The sequence below is a fragment of the Dendrobates tinctorius genome, unplaced genomic scaffold (genome assembly GCF_039654945.1).
Source record: "Dendrobates tinctorius isolate UK_male_01 unplaced genomic scaffold, ASM3965494v1 ptg000065l, whole genome shotgun sequence".
In the NCBI taxonomy this organism is placed as follows: domain Eukaryota; kingdom Metazoa; phylum Chordata; class Amphibia; order Anura; family Dendrobatidae; genus Dendrobates; species Dendrobates tinctorius.
Genome location: NW_027361733.1, coordinates 8,149,016 through 8,166,183, shown reverse-complemented (window position 1 = coordinate 8,166,183; position 17,168 = coordinate 8,149,016). Strand labels below are relative to the sequence as shown.

The 17,168-nt window shown below is 45.2% G+C and overlaps 1 protein-coding gene across 4 annotated transcripts in view; it reads left to right on the top strand.

Moving 5' to 3' along the window:
* Nucleotides 1-17,168, top strand: part of RIPOR3 (RIPOR family member 3) — a 234,104-nt gene that overhangs the window by 193,136 nt on the left and 23,800 nt on the right. For all 4 annotated transcript variants that reach the window (XM_073580601.1, XM_073580602.1, XM_073580600.1 and 1 more), the window contains 4 exons: nt 76-211; nt 1,074-1,235; nt 6,119-6,277; nt 9,727-9,929. In XM_073580601.1, the coding sequence (XP_073436702.1) occupies nt 76-211; nt 1,074-1,235; nt 6,119-6,277; nt 9,727-9,929 (660 nt within the window). The remainder of the gene's footprint in view (nt 1-75; nt 212-1,073; nt 1,236-6,118; nt 6,278-9,726; nt 9,930-17,168) is intronic.

Genomic DNA, 17,168 nt, shown 5'->3' with positions numbered 1-17,168 from the left:
CAATCCTATCTGTATCAGGCTGTGGGACTCCATAAAATTGAGATATATTAACCGAATAAGAACATTATATTACAGAAACTGACCTCACCAAACACTGCCAGGATTATACAGCATCATCTCCTGGAGGAATTGTCCTGGCAGAGGGAGGTTCTGGAGGATCTGTCCATAATTTATATCCAGAAAGCACAAGAAAAGGTCTCCATTGAGGACAGTACGTATTCGCCTGCTTTATTCATTGATTCATGTTTAGGCTCAGGCAGATCACCGTAAAAATCATACCAGTGTTATCCCTTGTTTTGACGGATAGCGCTCGGACTGATATTATTCTATGGGGTTGTGCACATATCCAATTTCTTCCTCGGACTGAATCAGTCCGAGATAAAAATCGTAGCTTGCCCAAGTTGCATTCTATTGCTCGCACTCTGCCATTCATGTCTATGAGTCAGTGGAAAAAATCGGATCACACTCAGATGACATCTGCATGCAGTCCAATTTTCATGGACTGACAGAATGGAGAAGAGGAGACTTTTTTTTCCTTCCTCAGATGTGAGAAAATCGTATCATACTATGATTACATTCTGATCAGAGTGTGACTAGCATCATCGGCTTGATTTTCTAGGATGAGAGAATGTGACCATAGCCTTACCCTGGAATGCCCTGGTGAGGTTAGATATATAGAGAATACTGTGTAAAAGTATTAGGATGAAGTAGACAAAATACTGCAATTTAGGAATGCTTTTAGACATAGGAGTCTTAATCGTTTCTCAAAGAGCAAACTGAATGAACAAAAGATCAATCTTTGCCTTCATCACTTCTAGATACACTTGCACAGTTTTTGAAGGAACTCGGCAGGGTGGTTGTGCCAAACATCTTGGAGAACTGACCACAGATCTTCTGTGGATGTTGCTGGTGCAAATCCTTCTAGCTCCTCATGTAATCCCAGAAGAACTCAGTGATGCTGAGATCAGGGCTTTAATTTCTGCAAGCATTCTTTCCACACCTGCCTAAATCTTTTTCACAGTACTAGTCATACAGCCATTGTTACATTATTTCGTATCTGTTTTTCTATACAGTATTCCCGAAGACCAAAAAGATCCGACATTTCCTTAAGTTGTGGGAAAGCTGCATCCAGCCGGAGTGTCCATGGTTCTGCACTTCAGATGTTTTCTTCAATCAGCTCAAGAAAATGTTTGTGCTGAAGATCAAAGCCAAATACCCAGGACAACTGGAGGCAGGTGAGGAGAGAGTCCAGTGCCTGTGGTCCACACCAGTAAATTGTTCTATTGGTTCTGCTGGCCGTATGCCCATCAGTCTGCCCATCAGCCAATCATTGCTTAGGTGTATGCATCCAAAGGGCTAAAAATCCTTTGACAAGCTCCTTTCTCTGGATTTATTAAACTGAGTACCTCCTCCACTTGGTGCTGCTCGGTGATTCTGGAACACTTTTTATTTTTCTTCTGTGTCCCTTTGTTCCAAAGTTATGCATCTTGCTAATAATGGTGCACTGGGGTACTGGAAGGCTGGACACCGAAGACGTAGTAAGTGTCACAGCAGATGGACGGACTCGACCAGGGGAAGTGCTGTGGCCGTGGGCCTAACGGCAGCCACAGTGAAAGAACCTAGAGGGCCGTCGCAACAGGAGAAGGAGGAGGTGACAGGTACCCAGGCCAGTGTGCAGGAGCTGTCGTACTGCTGTGGATGTCGGAGAAGACACCCAATAAAGAGGACCTGATTGAACGTTCTTCTGCATCTGACTCCAGTCTTTTCGTGCATGAGAAGGAACCACCACCCCAGTTGGCACACGTACCACACATCCATACAATTTAAGTGTTTAGTGTTATATTACAGTGGTATGTAGAGCTCGAAAAGAAAAAATGGTTCAAAATTTTTTTTCTGGATTGGATTATTGTTACATTACGATGATATGTAAAACTCCAAAAAAAAATGTCAACTTTTTTGTGGATTTAAATAGTCATGCATAGAGTTTAACATTGTTAGAGTTCCAGTACGGTGGTTGAAAATTTTTACAAACTGCTTGACCTGCTAAAGTTGACCACATTTTTTTGTACATTAAAATTTTTTTATTTCAGTTAATAAAGGAAACTTGTTATCCGGAGACCTAGCAATTAGAAAATGCATAAGGCGTGTGATAAGGGACATAGAAGTGGAAGTGCTGATGATGGTGCACACAGATGCCGCGGACCTTGGACAGCTATGACTACACCTGTTGCTGGAGCACGATAAACACGCCCGTCCACAACACATACTGTATCTTCCTGTCCCACTTTGCAGGAAGGAGTGGGACACCACTTCTCAAGCCACACCAGTGCGAAAAGGGAGTCGGATTGATAGCAGATAATGCTTCCAGTATGCTTGCCAGCACCACCCAGTTTTTCACATGGTCCAGTCTCACCAGCCATGTCTGGATCAGTTAATCCTCACCCAGATCCTACTTGCTCCCACCATGTTGAGTCCCCAGAGACCAGTGATCCCATATTAGGTCAATCCAGGGTGCTCTTTACAACATAATTTTTTGATTGTGACATCTCACTCTGCATGTTCCAAGAGGGACAGAAGGAGATGCTGTGTAGTGATGCACAAAACTTAGAGTAGCCATGGTCACAAGAAATTTATGGTGGGGAACGGCAAATTTTGTCTAAGGAGGTAGATGATTAGACACAGATGCTGATAAGTCAGGTTGTTGTTGAGTCACCAAGTCAGGAGAACTAGGGTGTGGCGGTGGAAGACGAGGTGATGGATGACAGAAGTCACCAACCCAACCCGGGAAACTAGCATGCAGCACAGAAACTGGCAGGAAGAGGTAGTGGAGTTACCAGAGCGGAAGGCGGGCAACTGTTTCACAGAGTTAGGTGATGCCCAGTCTGGGACTTTTTTTAAAGAGACTTCTGAGAAAAAAAAGTAATTTGCAACCAGTGCCATGCCAAGATCAGCAGGGGCCTGACCACTAAGAGCCCAACCACCACCAGCATGATCAAGCACATGTCATATAAGCACCCGACTCGGTGGGCCGAATGCATGGGTCCACGATTGATGCGGGTGACACCACTGCCTCTTTCCCTGTGCTAGGTGCTTCCCAATCCCCTGTCCATGACACTGGCTTCCTCCTGTCCTGCACCTGTCCTTGCACATTCTGAAGCACCATCATCAGGCACTTCCAGAATCTTGTCCAAGCAGAGCGTTCAGCTGTCCCTACCATAGGCCTTGGAACGAAAAAGAAAGTTCCCAGCCACCCACAGGCTTAAGCGCTAAACGGGCACATTTCCAGGCTGCTTGCCGTGGAAATGTTGCCGTTTAGGCTTGTAGACATGGAGGATTTACGTCACTCATGGCGGCAGCTTTCACTTGGTACTCCGCCACCAACACTTGTCCAGGAACATCACCCGTGCCCTTACCAACTCACTTACTGAGATTGTACACTTAACAGCTGACACGTGGACAAGTGCCTGTGGCCAGGGATGCTACATTTTCCTGATGGCTGGGTGAACATTGTGGAGGCTGGGGCCGAGTCCCACCGAAACAACGCTATCTTCCTTGCCCAACCAAGGAGGTTAGGCGAGGGAGACACACAGCAGGTACAGTAGAGGCACTGTCAAAGAACTCTGCCAATTTCATGACAAATTCCCAACGTCTATACCCTGATGACAGGGTATTTTTGACAAGGAGGGAAATGTTTTTAAAGATGGTCAAGCAATACCTGGCTGACAAAACCAGCGTACTCGCTAATTCCTCTGTAACCTTTAGCTATTGAATCTCAAATCTGGACACCTGGCATGAGCTGTCCCTCTATGCCTTGGAGGTGTTGTGCTGCTCTGCCGCTAGCGTCTTGTCTGAGCAGGTTTTTAGTGCTGCCAGGCCGGTAATAGCAGACAGGCGCTTTCACCTGTCAACAGAAAATGCTGACAGTATAATTCTGATTAAAAAATGAACAAAGCTTGGAATAGCCCCAACCATCAGATGACCGCAGCACATAAAGTGTTTTTAATCTTCAATATTTGAATGAGGCCTGCCAGTTGTTGTCTTCAAGGGCCTATGGATGACTGGATGACCCTCCTTATATTTTTTTCCTGGCTTTGCACTGTGCGCAAAGTCTTTGAGTGTAGAATAACCACACGTACACTTTGTTCACGATATTTGATACTACAGTTAGTGCCTTCAAGGGTGTATGGATGACCCTGCTTGTAATTTTTGGCCAGCTTTGCACTTATTGCATAGCCTTTGTGAATCTAGGAGTACCACTACATGACAATTTGAACAGAATGTGTATGAGGCCCTCATTTATGTCTAATACCGGGTGTATCACAGCCCCTCTTCTATCAAATTTTTGGCAGTTCTTGCTTCCTTCATAAATTACACTGAAATTTCCATTTTTTTTTAATAAAAATTTCAAGTTTGGTTTACTTAAATTATTTTTTTAAATACTTTTTTAAAATGTTCCTAATATACAAGTCATTATACACGAAAGAATGTTTCTTGACATATTTTCATGTGAACTATAAATTTCTTTTCAATTTTGAATGTTTTTTTGTCAGTCCTTAAAGTGTGACATCATTGCTCTCAGCAGTGATCTGAGAGTCAGTGATGCTTCCAGGGGTCTTCCCCATCCTGTTCTCCTTCCATTCAGCACTTTTTCCATCCATTTCAACATTTACACTGCCCCCCAGACCTCCCTGTAGGGTCTGCTGGAAAAATGCTCAGATTTCCCATGGACTCCCATTATACTTGAAACGAGCATCCGAGCATTACTAATTGCTCAGCTTGAGTAAGGCCTCTTCCACACATCAGTTTTTTGCCATCAGTCACAATCCGTCATTTTTTGTAAAAAACGGATCCAGCAACTGATGCCGCTGGATACGTTTTTTCTCATAGATTGTGACAGATGGCCTCATGTTTCATCCGTCGTTCGACGGATCCGTCGGAAATTCTTTGTCCGTCGGCTGGAGACAACGGACATAGGGACGTTTTTTGTCTACGTCGAAAAGTCGGACAGCGAGTGATCCAGCGTCATCCGTTGTTGGCTATAATGGAAGCCTATGGGCGCAGGATCCGTCGCTGTCCTCTCTCTCTCTTTCTCTCTCCAGAAGTACAAGGGACAAAACTGACCTCAAGCTACACCTGCTGCAACAGATCCGTTGAAAAAACTGATCCATCGCATCAGTTTTTCACAATCTGTACAAGATCGTTTTTTTTCCAACTTTGGCTGATTGCAACTGATTGGAAAACACTGATGTGTGAAAGAGGCTTGCAAGCATTTTAGTGCTCGCTCATCCCTACTGGGGACATAACTTTGTAATGGAGGGGCACAGAAGAAGAATAACTGTTCCAGAATCAGTAGAGCCGCTCCAAGTGGAGTAGGTACTCGGCTTAAATTAAAAAATCCAGTGACATGTCCCCTTTAAGACATGTCCATAGAACACTAGTCAACCTTAGAGTGTGTAAAGGAAGTTTTCTTTTTCTAAAGCAGTTTTGACTGGGATATTAATGAGGTCTGCAGACAAAACAGGAGCTACATGTGATGGGAGACCACAAGAGGAAATGACCTGTCCTGCCGCCTCCTCCATGCACCAGGGATCATGTTACCCCCTGTGTATGTACCTGTCTCTGTCTATTCCTCTGACACAGGAAATCTGGTGGAATAACTTGTGGCTGCCCCTGCTGTGAGTGATCCCTGCAGGGGATGTGGGACATGCACTTGTCAGGACACCATGAGGAGTCTGCAGGACACATTAGGAACCTTCCTCCTATTCATCGGGTTTCTTGGTGCCCTTCCCTACAAGTGCTAAACCCATTACCCTCGGCCAGACCATGAAGCAGGATGTAAATAAAATCTGCTCTGGAAATCGCGTTTATCCACTATGAGATCAAATCAATCATGGAGAGAATAATCCCGCCACAGATGTGAGGACTGTACAGACCGGCACTGCAACTTCAGTATTGGGGGATTAGAGTGGGGGCTGTGGCTTCAGTATGTCAGTAAATGGTAAGGAAGGGGTAAAGGAAAACTTCATATTTATAGTTACATTGATGATTTGCAAAAATATGGCTGTACAGATAGATGGAATTTGCCACGTGTGATAACAATCTACTTTGTTCCTCACAGTGTTTAGAAGAACGCTAGAGCAGATATTTGGATTTGGTGGGGTAACGGCAGCCAATGAGATTCCAGGATCAATTATCTCCATCTTCCTATTTTATGGCTACCTGCGGAGATACCATGTGGTCGATCTGGAAAAACACTTTGCAGCACTTACCCGAGAAGGTGAGCTATGTGATGGGGAAGATCAGACAGGCCGCCGTTCCTTGGCGCTTGCAGTACTGTCCACAGTAATAGATTGTCCCAAATGAATATATATATACTAGCTATAAACCCGTTCTACGCCCGGGTGGCGAGCATTTTTATTGATATATGGTCTCCCATCCTGGTATGTGCTACCACCCTCCTATCCTGGTATGCATGGCACCCCTCATTCCTATCCTGGTATGCATGGTCCCCTCACCCCCTATCCTGGTATGCATGGCCCCCTCACTCCTTATCCTGGTATGCATGGTCCTCTCATCCCCCAATATTGGTATGCATGGTAACCCTCATCCCCCAATCCTGGTATGCATGGTCCTCTCACCCCCCAGTCCTGGTATGCATGGTACTCCCTCATCCCTATCCTGGTATGTATGGTCCTCTCACCCCCAATCCTGGTATGCATGGTACCCCTCATCCCCCAATCCTGGTATGCATGGTACCCCTCACCCCCCAATCCTGGTATGCATGGTACCCCTCATCCCTCCAATCCTGGTATGCATGATCCTCTCACCCCCCTATCCTGGTATGCATGGTCCCCTCATCCCCTATCCTGGTATGCATGGTACTCCCTCATCCCACAATCCTGGTATGCATGGTCCCCTCACTCCTTATCCTGGTATGCATGGTCCTCTCATCCCCCAATCCTGGTATGCATGGTAACCCTCATCCCCCAATTCTGGTATGCATGGTCCTCTCACCCCCCAGTCCTGGTATGCATGGTACTCCCTCATCCCTATCCTGGTATGTATGGTCCTCTCACCCCCAATCCTGGTATGCATGGTACCCCTCATCCCCCAATCCTGGTATGCATGGTACCCCTCATCCCTCCAATCCTGGTATGCATGATCCTCTCACCCCCCTATCCTGGTATGCATGGTCCCCTCATCCCCTATCCTGGTATGCATGGTACCCCTCATCCCCAAATCCTGCTATGCATGGTACCCCTCATCCCTCCAATCCTGGTATGCATGATCCTCTCACCCCCCTATCCTGGTATGCATGGTCCCCTCATCCCCTATCCTGGTATGCATGGTCCTCTCACCCCCCAGTCCTGGTATGCATGGTACTCCCTCATCCCTATCCTGGTATGTATGGTCCTCTCACCCCCAATCCTGGTATGCATGGTACCCCTCATCCCCCAATCCTGGTATGCATGGTACCCCTCATCCCTCCAATCCTGGTATGCATGATCCTCTCACCCCCCTATCCTGGTATGCATGGTCCCCTCATCCCCTATCCTGGTATGCATGGTACTCCCTCATCCCACGATCCTGGTATGCATGGTCCCCTCACTCCTTATCCTGGTATGCATGGTCCTCTCATCCCCCAATCCTGGTATGCATGGTAACCCTCATCCCCCAATTCTGGTATGCATGGTCCTCTCACCCCCCAGTCCTGGTATGCATGGTACTCCCTCATCCCTATCCTGGTATGTGTGGTCCTCTCACCCCCAATCCTGGTATGCATGGTACCCCTCATCCCCCAATCCTGGTATGCATGGTACCCCTCATCCCTCCAATCCTGGTATGCATGATCCTCTCACCCCCCTATCCTGGTATGCATGGTCCCCTCATCCCCTATCCTGGTATGCATAGTACCCCTCATCCCCAAATCCTGGTATGCATGGTACTCCCTCATCCCTATCCTGTTATGTATGGTCCCCTCACCCCCTATCCTGGTATGCATGGTACCCCTCTGTCACGGGGTCCTTCTCTGGTATCACACAATCAACAGAGCAAGTGAAGAGTGAACAATTCCAAGACCTTTATTCAGGCAAAAATACGAAAAGGTCCATATTCAGTCCACCACACAAAGGATAAGATACTCCAGAATAAGAATACAGTCCAGTATCAGGATAAAATGTCCAGGGAAACGATATTTCAAAACTCTAGCACCAGAGGATAAAAATGGGTCCTTCTCTCTGAAATGCAGCCTTTTCACCATCTTCTCTCTACCAGAACTGACGTGTCCAGCTGCCGTTCTTCCCCCCCACCCCCTTCCTTGTCCAGGGGTAGTCAAACAAGTTGCCTCCCAGAGGAGAACAAAAGGCCTTAGGGTTTAATGCACTACAGGGGGTCATCAAGAGACAAATACAGTGAGGCTGTAGACTTACAATGTAATAAGAAAAACACTATGAAAATACCTGGAATTGTTAAAAATAGGAATATACAAAAAATGACATCCACATAACATATCACACCATCACACCCTCATCCTCCAATCCTGGTATGCATGGTACTCCTTCATCCCTATCCTGGTATGTATGGTCCCCTCACCCCCTATCCTGGTATGCATGGTACCCCTCATCCCCCAATCCTGGTATGCATGGTACCCCTCATCCCCCTGTGCCTGCTGTGATGACAGGAGAGGGCGGGTTGTTGCTCCAGAATCGGCGCCTGCACATTCCTCTCTGCAGTGTGTCTTCCCCAAAATGGCGCCAGAAAGCGCGGACTGCGCATGCGCCGCTTCTGGAGCAACAACCCGCCCTCTCCTGTCATCATAGCAAGACGCAAGACCCCGCGGCCACACCGAATCGGTAAGGTGTCGTGCCGGCGGGGGGGTGCGTCTATCGCGATCTCCGGGGGGGGCGTCTTCCGCGATCTCCTGGGGGGTGCGTCATTTTGTCTGGAGCCAGACTGCGCAGGCGCGTCGCACTTGCACAGTTTATAAAGGCTTCGGACAGAGTGACGCTTAGCCCATTATATTATAGATATCAGTGTGTCCAAAAAGTCATGGTGCACTTTTGACCAGTCACTGGAAAGCAACTAAACACGATAGAAATGTGAAATCTGCTCCAAATAAAAGAGAAACTCTCCCAGTTTCTGTAGGATGATGTGGCAGCATGTACATTGAACGTATCAACGACATTAATCACTTAAAACAGAGAATCACAGATGTTATTCACCAGACGTCCTTCCTTACCCGTGTGTGGCAAGAACTTCACTATCGTTTGGATGTGTGTTGGGCAACAAATGGAGCCCACATCGAACTGCACTGAATAGATATGAAACTGGGAGAGTTTTTCTTTCATTTGGAGCAGATTTCACATTTCTATTGTCTTTTGTGCTTTCCAGTGACTGGTAAAAAGTGCACCATGACTTTACGGACACACTGTACATATATATATCCCCCCCACACAGGTGGCCCAGCTAAAGTCACTGTGTAGCCACAGTCGAAGTCACTCCACTAGATGAAATGGATTATGACTTAGAACAGCAGATACATTCAACTGCGCAACAAGAGAATACACAGAGCCGGTATAGAGTCTCTTAGTATCACTGCGCTATCAGCAACATTTTGGGTGAATGACACTCCTAAAAACTAGGCTCTGCACTTCTCACAAACATGCCAGAGACCACCGAGCATTGTACAAGTTGTCAGAATCATGTGTCTCTTTCCCAACCATGCAGTCACTCTCATTGGAGACCTGCAGCTTCCCGGGCGCCTGAAGAAAATCAAAAAGCTGAAAGCGAAGCAGATCTCACGGCTCCAGCCCCTGCCGCAGTTCCTGAAGCTCGTGGCCACGTTCCAGATAGATGAGAACATGAAACTCTGCAAAGCAGCCGCGAGCTTCCTCTGTAGAGCATCTGCGAACAAGCACTTCAAGCAGAAGGTGGGTAGCACTGTCCGGCTGAGGAGAACATCCACGACTCCTGGCTGAGGCCAGGGTTAACCCCCATGTCTGGATGGGATATTTTAGCCCAGTTTCTGCATGATGTGACTGATGATGTATTGTTAACCTTGTTACTTGTGACTTGTGTTTTGAAACTGTTAAACTGTAAAGTGCTGTGGAATATGTTGGCGCTATATAAAGATTATTATTATGATCAGTACGGTTCTGCTGATTAAGGTACAAACCGGGCATCGGGGCAAACTTTTCAAATGCAGAGCATTAGATCTTAATGTTCCTACATCATTGGCCAGTTGTTCAGCTGCGTTCACCTGAATCTGTCATTGTGCGGCTTTTGACCTTGGTAACCCTTTACCGCTGCCGTCCTTTTACGGTTTTCCCTGCAAAATCACTTAATTTTTGAAGGCAAACAGCTGTTTCAGTTGCAAGACAGCACGGCCAATTGTAATGGCCACATGGTTTTGCAGCTGAAATGACTTTCACTTCAAGATTAAAGGGAACCTGTCAACTTGGAAAATTCTGTTTACTATTCACCTATAGATATAGGGTTAATCAACAGATAAATAGTGGTATGATGGTGCCGCTACAGGGAGAACATTAAACTCTTTCCTCCAGGGAGCCGCCGACTTGCAGTCATAGTGTATCACGCCCCGACACCTGGTTGACAGTCAGCTTTGCACAGAAGTGCTGCAGAGTGAGCTGTCAATTAAAGTGCTGAGGAGTGTGTATAGTGAGTACTTACTGTATCCATGCCCTATGATGCCTTAAACCCTTCAGGACCTTGGGATTTTTTTTTTGCATTTTAGTTTTTTTTTTGCTTTATTTTATTTTTTTGCTTTTTTAAATTTAGTTTATATTTTGATAGATCGGGTGTTTCTGAATGCAACGATACCAAACGTGTAATTTTTTAAATGGTCTTACTTTTAATGGGGCAAAAGGGGGGTGATTTGAAGATTTTTTTTTTTTTTTAAATATTTTTAAAAACTTTTTTTTTAGCTTGCTTTAACCCCTTCACCCCCAAGGGTGGTTTGCACGTTCATGACCGGGCCAATTTTTACAATTCTGACCACTGTACCTTTATGAGGTCATAACTCTGGAACACTTCCATTGATCCCAGTGATTCTGACATTGTTTTCTCGTGACATATTGTACTTCATGTTAGTGGTAAAATTTCATTCAAATAACTTGCGTTTATTTGTGAAAAAAATGGAAATTTGGCAAAAATTTTGAAAATTTCGCAATTTTCCAACTTTGAATTTTTATGCCCTTAAATCACAGAGATACGGCACACAAAAAACTTGATAAGTAACATTTCCCACATGTTTACTTTACATCAGCACAATTTTGGAACCAAAATTTTTTTTTGTTAGGAAGTTATAAGGGTTAAAAGTTGACCAGCGATTTCTCATTTTTACAACACCATTTTATTTTTAGGACCACATCACATTTGAAGCCACTTTGAGGGGTCTATATGATAGAAAATACCCAAAAGTGACACCATTCTAAAAACTGAACCCCTTAAGGTGCTCAAAACCACATTCAAGAAGTTTATTAACCCATTAGGTGCGTCACAGGAATTTTTTTGAATATTTAAAAAGAAATGAACATCTAACTTTTTTTCACAAAAAAAATACTTCAGGTTCAATTTTTTTTATTTTACCAAGGGTAACAGGAGAAATTAGACTGCAAAAGTTATTGTGCAATTTGTCCTGAGTACGCTGATACCTGATTTGTGGGGGGGAACGACTGTTTCGGCGCATGGCAGAGCTCAGAATGAAAGGAGCGCCGTTTGACTTTTTCAATGCAAAATTGGCTGGAATTCAGATCGGACGCCATGTCACGTTTGGAGAGTCCCTGATGTACCTAAACAGTGGAAACTCCCTACAAGTGACCCCATTTTGGAAACTAGACCCCCCAAGGAACTTATCTAGATATGTGGTGAGAACTTTGAACCCACAAGGGCTTTACAGAAGTTTATAACGTACAGCGGTACAATTAAAAAATCATATTTTTTCCACAAAAATGATCTTTTCACCCCAATTTTTATTTTCCCAAGGGTAACAGGACCCTAAAAGTTATTGTGCAATTTGTCCTGAGTACGCTGATACCCCACATGTGGGGGTAAACCACTATTTGGGCGCATGGCAGAGCTCGGAAGGGAAGCAATGCCATTTGACGTTTTTGGCTGGAATTGAGATCGGACACCATGTCGCGTTTGGAAAACCCCTGATGTACCAAAACAGTGGAAACCCCCCACAAATGACACCATTTTGGAAACTAGACCCCCTAAGGAACTTATCTAGATGTTTGGTGAGAACTTTGAACCCCCATGGGCTTCACAGAAGTTTATAACATACAGCCATACAATTAAAAAATCATATTTTTTCCACAAAAATGATCTTTTCACCCTCAATTCTTATTTTTCCAAGGGTAACAGGACCCTAAAAGTTATTGTGCAATTTGTCCTGAGTACGCTGATACCCCACATGTGGGGGTAAACCACTATTTGGGCGCATGGCAGAGCTCGGAAGGGAAGCAATGCCATTTGACATTTTTGGCTGGAATTGAGATCGGACACCATGTCGCGTTTGGAAAACCCCTGATGTACCAAAACAGTGGAATCCCCCCACAAATGACACCATTTTGGAAACTAGACCCCCTAAGGAACTTATCTAGATGTGTGGTGAGAACTTTGAACCCCCATGGGCTTCACAGAAGTTTATAACATACAGCCATACAATTAAAAAATCATATTTTTTCCACAAAAATGATCTTTTCACCCTCAATTCTTATTTTTCCAAGGGTAACAGGACCCTAAAAGTTATTGTGCAATTTATCCTGAGTATGCTGATACCCCACATGTGGGGGTAAACCACTATTTGGGCGCATGGCAGAGCTCGGAAGGGAAGCAGCGCCATTTGACGTTTTTGGCTGGAATTGAGATCGGACACCATGTCGCATTTGGAAAACCCCTGATGTACCAAAACAGTGGAAATCCCCCACAAATGACACCATTTTGGAAACTAGACCCCCTAAGGAACTTATCTAGATGTGTGGTGAGAACTTTGAACCCCCATGGGCTTCACAGAAGTTTATAACATAAAGCCATACAGTTAAAAAATCATATTTTTTCCACAAAAATGATCTTTTCACCCTCAATTCTTATTTTTCCAAGGGTAACAGGACCGTAAAAGTTATTGTGCAATTTGTTCTGAGTACGCTGATACCCCACATGTGGGGGTAAACCACTATTTGGGCGCATGGCAGAGCTCGGAAGGGAAGCAGCGCCATTTGACGTTTTTGGCTGGAATTGAGATCGGACACCATGTCGCGTTTGGAAAACTCCTGATGTACCAAAACAGTGGAAACCCCCCACAAATGACACCATTTTGGAAACTAGACCCCCTAAGGAACTTATCTAGATGTGTGGTGAGCACTTTGACCCCCCCAGTGCTTCACAGAAGTTTATAATGCCCGGGCGTGAAAATAAATAATTCGTATTTTTTCCACAAACATGATCTTTTAGTCACCATTTTTTTATTTTCCCAAGGGTACCAGGAGAAATTGGACCCCAAAAGTTGTTGTCCAATTTGTCCTGAGTATGCTGATACCCCATATGTGGGAGAAAACTACTGTATGGGCACACGTCGGGGCTCGGAAGGGAAGTAGTGACGTTTTGGAATGCAGACTTTGATGGAATGGTCTGCGGGTGTCATGTTGCCTTTGGAGAGCCCCTAATGTACCTAAACAGTGGAAACCCCCCCACAAATGACACCATTTTGTAAACTAGACCCCCCAAGGAACTTATCTAGATGTGTGGTGAGCACTTTGACCCCCCCAGTGCTTCACAGAAGTTTATAACGCTCGGGCGTGAAAATAAAAAATTCGTATTTTTTCCACAAACATGATCTTTTAGTCACCATTTTTTTTATTTTCCCAAGGGTACCAGGAGAAATTGAACCCCAAAAGTTGTTGTCCAATTTGTCCTGAGTATGCTGATACCCCATATGTGGGTGAAAACTACTGTATGGGCACACGTCGGGGCTCGGAAGGGAAGTAGTGACGTTTTGGTATGCAGACTTTGATGGAATGGTCTGCGGGTGTCATGTTGCCTTTGGAGAGCCCCTAATGTACCTAAACAGTGGAAACCCCCCACAAATGACCCCATTTTGAAAACTAGACCCACTAAGGAACTTATCTAGATGTGAGGTGAGCACTTTGAACCCCCAAGGTCTTCACAGAAGTTTATTATGCCAGGGCATGAAAATAAAAAAATCGTATTTTTTCCAGAAACATGATCAATTAGTCCGCAATTTTTTCATTTTCCCAAGGGTAACAGGAGAAATTGGACCCCAAAAGTTGTTGTACAATTTGGCCTGAGTACGTTGACACCCCATATGTGGGAGAAAACTACTGTATGGACACACGTCGGGGCTCGGAAGGGAATCAGTGACGTTTTGGAATGCAGACTTTGATGGAATGGTCTGCGGGTGTCATGTGCGTTTGGAGAGCCCCTGATGTACCTAAACTATTGAAACTCCCCACAAGTGACCCCATTTTGGACACTAGACCCCCCACGGAACTTATCTAGATGTGTGGTGAGCACTTTGAACCCCCAAGTGCTTCACAGAAGTTTATAACACTCGGACGTGAAAATAAAAAAATAATTTTTTTCCACAAAAATGATATTTTTGCCCCCAATTTTTTATTTTCCTAAGGGTAACAGGAGAAATTGGACCCCAAAAATTGTTTTGCAATTTGTCCTGAGTAGGCTGATACCCTACATGTGGGGGTAAAACACTGTTTGGGCGCATGGCAGAGCTTGGAAGGGAAGGAGCACCATTTGACTTTTTCAACTCAGAATTGGCTGGAATTGAGATCAGACGCCATGTTGCATTTGGAGAGCCCCTGATGTGCCCAAACAGTGGAAACCCCCAATTATAACTCCAACCCTAACCCCAACACACCCCTAACCCTAATCTGAGCCCTAACCCTAGCCCTAACCCTAGCCCTAACCCTAGCCCTAACCCTAACCCTAACCCTAACCCTAACCCTAACCCTAGCCCTAACCCTAAGGCTGTGTGCACACGCTGCGGATTTTGCTGCGGTTCCGCAGCGGTTTTGGCTGCTGCGGACCCCAGTACCATGATTCCCTATGGGAATCAAAAACCGCAGTGCAGACGGTGCGGAATTTTCCGCGCGGATTATCTGCGGTTTTCAATCCGCAGAAAGAATTGACATGTCAATTCTTTCTGCGGATTCTCCTGCGGTTTGCCATCTCCTCTATTGAGGAGATGAAAAACCGCAGGACAAAACCGCAGAGCAATCTGCAGGTAAAACCGCAGGTCTTTTGACCTGCGGTTTCACCTGCGGATTTTACAAAATCCGCGTGGATGAATCCGCACCTAATCCGCAGCGTGTGCACACAGCCTTACCCTAACGGGAAAATGGAGATAAATACTTTTTTTTAGTTTTATTATTTTTCCCTAACTAAGGGGGTGATAACGGGGGGTTGATTTACTATTTATGGCGGTTTTTATTTTTGGCGGCTGTCACACGCTAAAAGACGCTTTTTATTGTAAAAATAGTTTTTGCATCACCACATTTTGAGAGCTATAATTTTTCCGTATTTTGATCCACTGAGTCATGTGAGGTCTTATTTTTTGCGGGACGAGTTGACGTTTGTATTGGTACCATTTTCGGGCACGTGACATTTTTTGATCGCTTTTTATTCCTATTTTTGGGACGCAGAATGAACAAAAACCAGCGTTTCATGAATTTCTTTTGGGGGGGTGCGTTTACACCGTTCCGCGTGCGGTAAAATTGATAAGGCGGTTTTATTCTTCGGGTCAGTACGGTTACAGCGATACCTCATTTAGGTCGTTTTTTTATGTTTTTGTCGGTTTTATGCAATGAAAACTATTTTATATAAAAAATAATTATTTTTGCATCGCTTTATTCTGTGAGCTATAACTTTTTTATTTTTTCGCTGATGATGCTGTGTGGTGGCTCGTTTTTTGCGGGACAAGATGACGTTTTCAGCGGTACCATGGATATTTATATGCGTCTTTTTGATCGCGCGTTATTACACTTTTTGTTTGGCGGTATGATAATAAATCATTATTTTTTGCTTCGTTTTTTATTTTTATTTTTTAAGGGGTTCGCTAAAAGGGTTAACTAATGGGACAGTTTTATAGGGCGGGTCATTACGGACGCGGCGATACCTAATATGTGTACTTTTATTGGTTTTTTTTTTTTTATTTTCAAAAAATGAATTTATTGGGGAATATTTTTTTTTTTTTTACTAATTTATTTGGCGATTTTTTTTAATTTATTTTTACATTTTTTTTTAATTTTTTTTTTACTTTATTACATAGTCCCAGGTGGGACATCACTGTTCTGTGACAGATCGCTGATCTGTCACATCACAGATCACTGTGACAGATCAGCAATCTGTCACAGGCATTGAAGCAGACTTCCTCTTGCCTGCGCTTTGCAGGCACTGAGGAAGCCAGCTTCCTCAGGTCCCCGAAGGCCCCCGTCGCCATCTTGGATTCGGGGGCCTGGAGGATAGGAGCCCCCCGCAGCAGCGCTGCACATTGCGCTGCCGTGGGGGGCTCAGGGAAGCACGGAGGGAGCCCCCTCCCTGCCGATGCTTCCCTTTAACTCCCGGTACACCGCGATCATGTTTGATCGCGGTGTGCAAGGGGTTAACGTGTCGGGGGCGGTCCGTGACCGCCCCTGACACATAGTGCCGGGTGTCAGCTGTGATAATCAGCTGACACCCGGCCGCGATCAGCGGCGCTCACCACGTGGGCGCCGCTGATCGCGGTAGACGTACTATCCCGTCCACGGTCATACGGGCCCGGGTACCGTGGACGGGATAGTACGTCGGATGTCAGGAAGGGGTTAATAGTCCTTTTAGGAGACTTGAAGCTGTGATCATCTGATCGCCTGTGCAACACATAATCTCTTATGGACACTGGCCACAGGAATGGTGGTCCATTACTGGAACAACCCCTTCTCATTCCCCACGCTTTGCCCCAATAAAATAAAAACACCTATAGTCACCTTCCTGCATTCTCCGCCTGGTGGTGTGCTCTTGTGCGGTTGTATAACAAGTGGTGCCCGGCGCCCAATCAAAGCAGGCGTCACTATCCTCACTTTTTGTCAAACTGAGCATAAATAGGAAGTCCGGTCTGCAGCTGATCTCTGACTTCG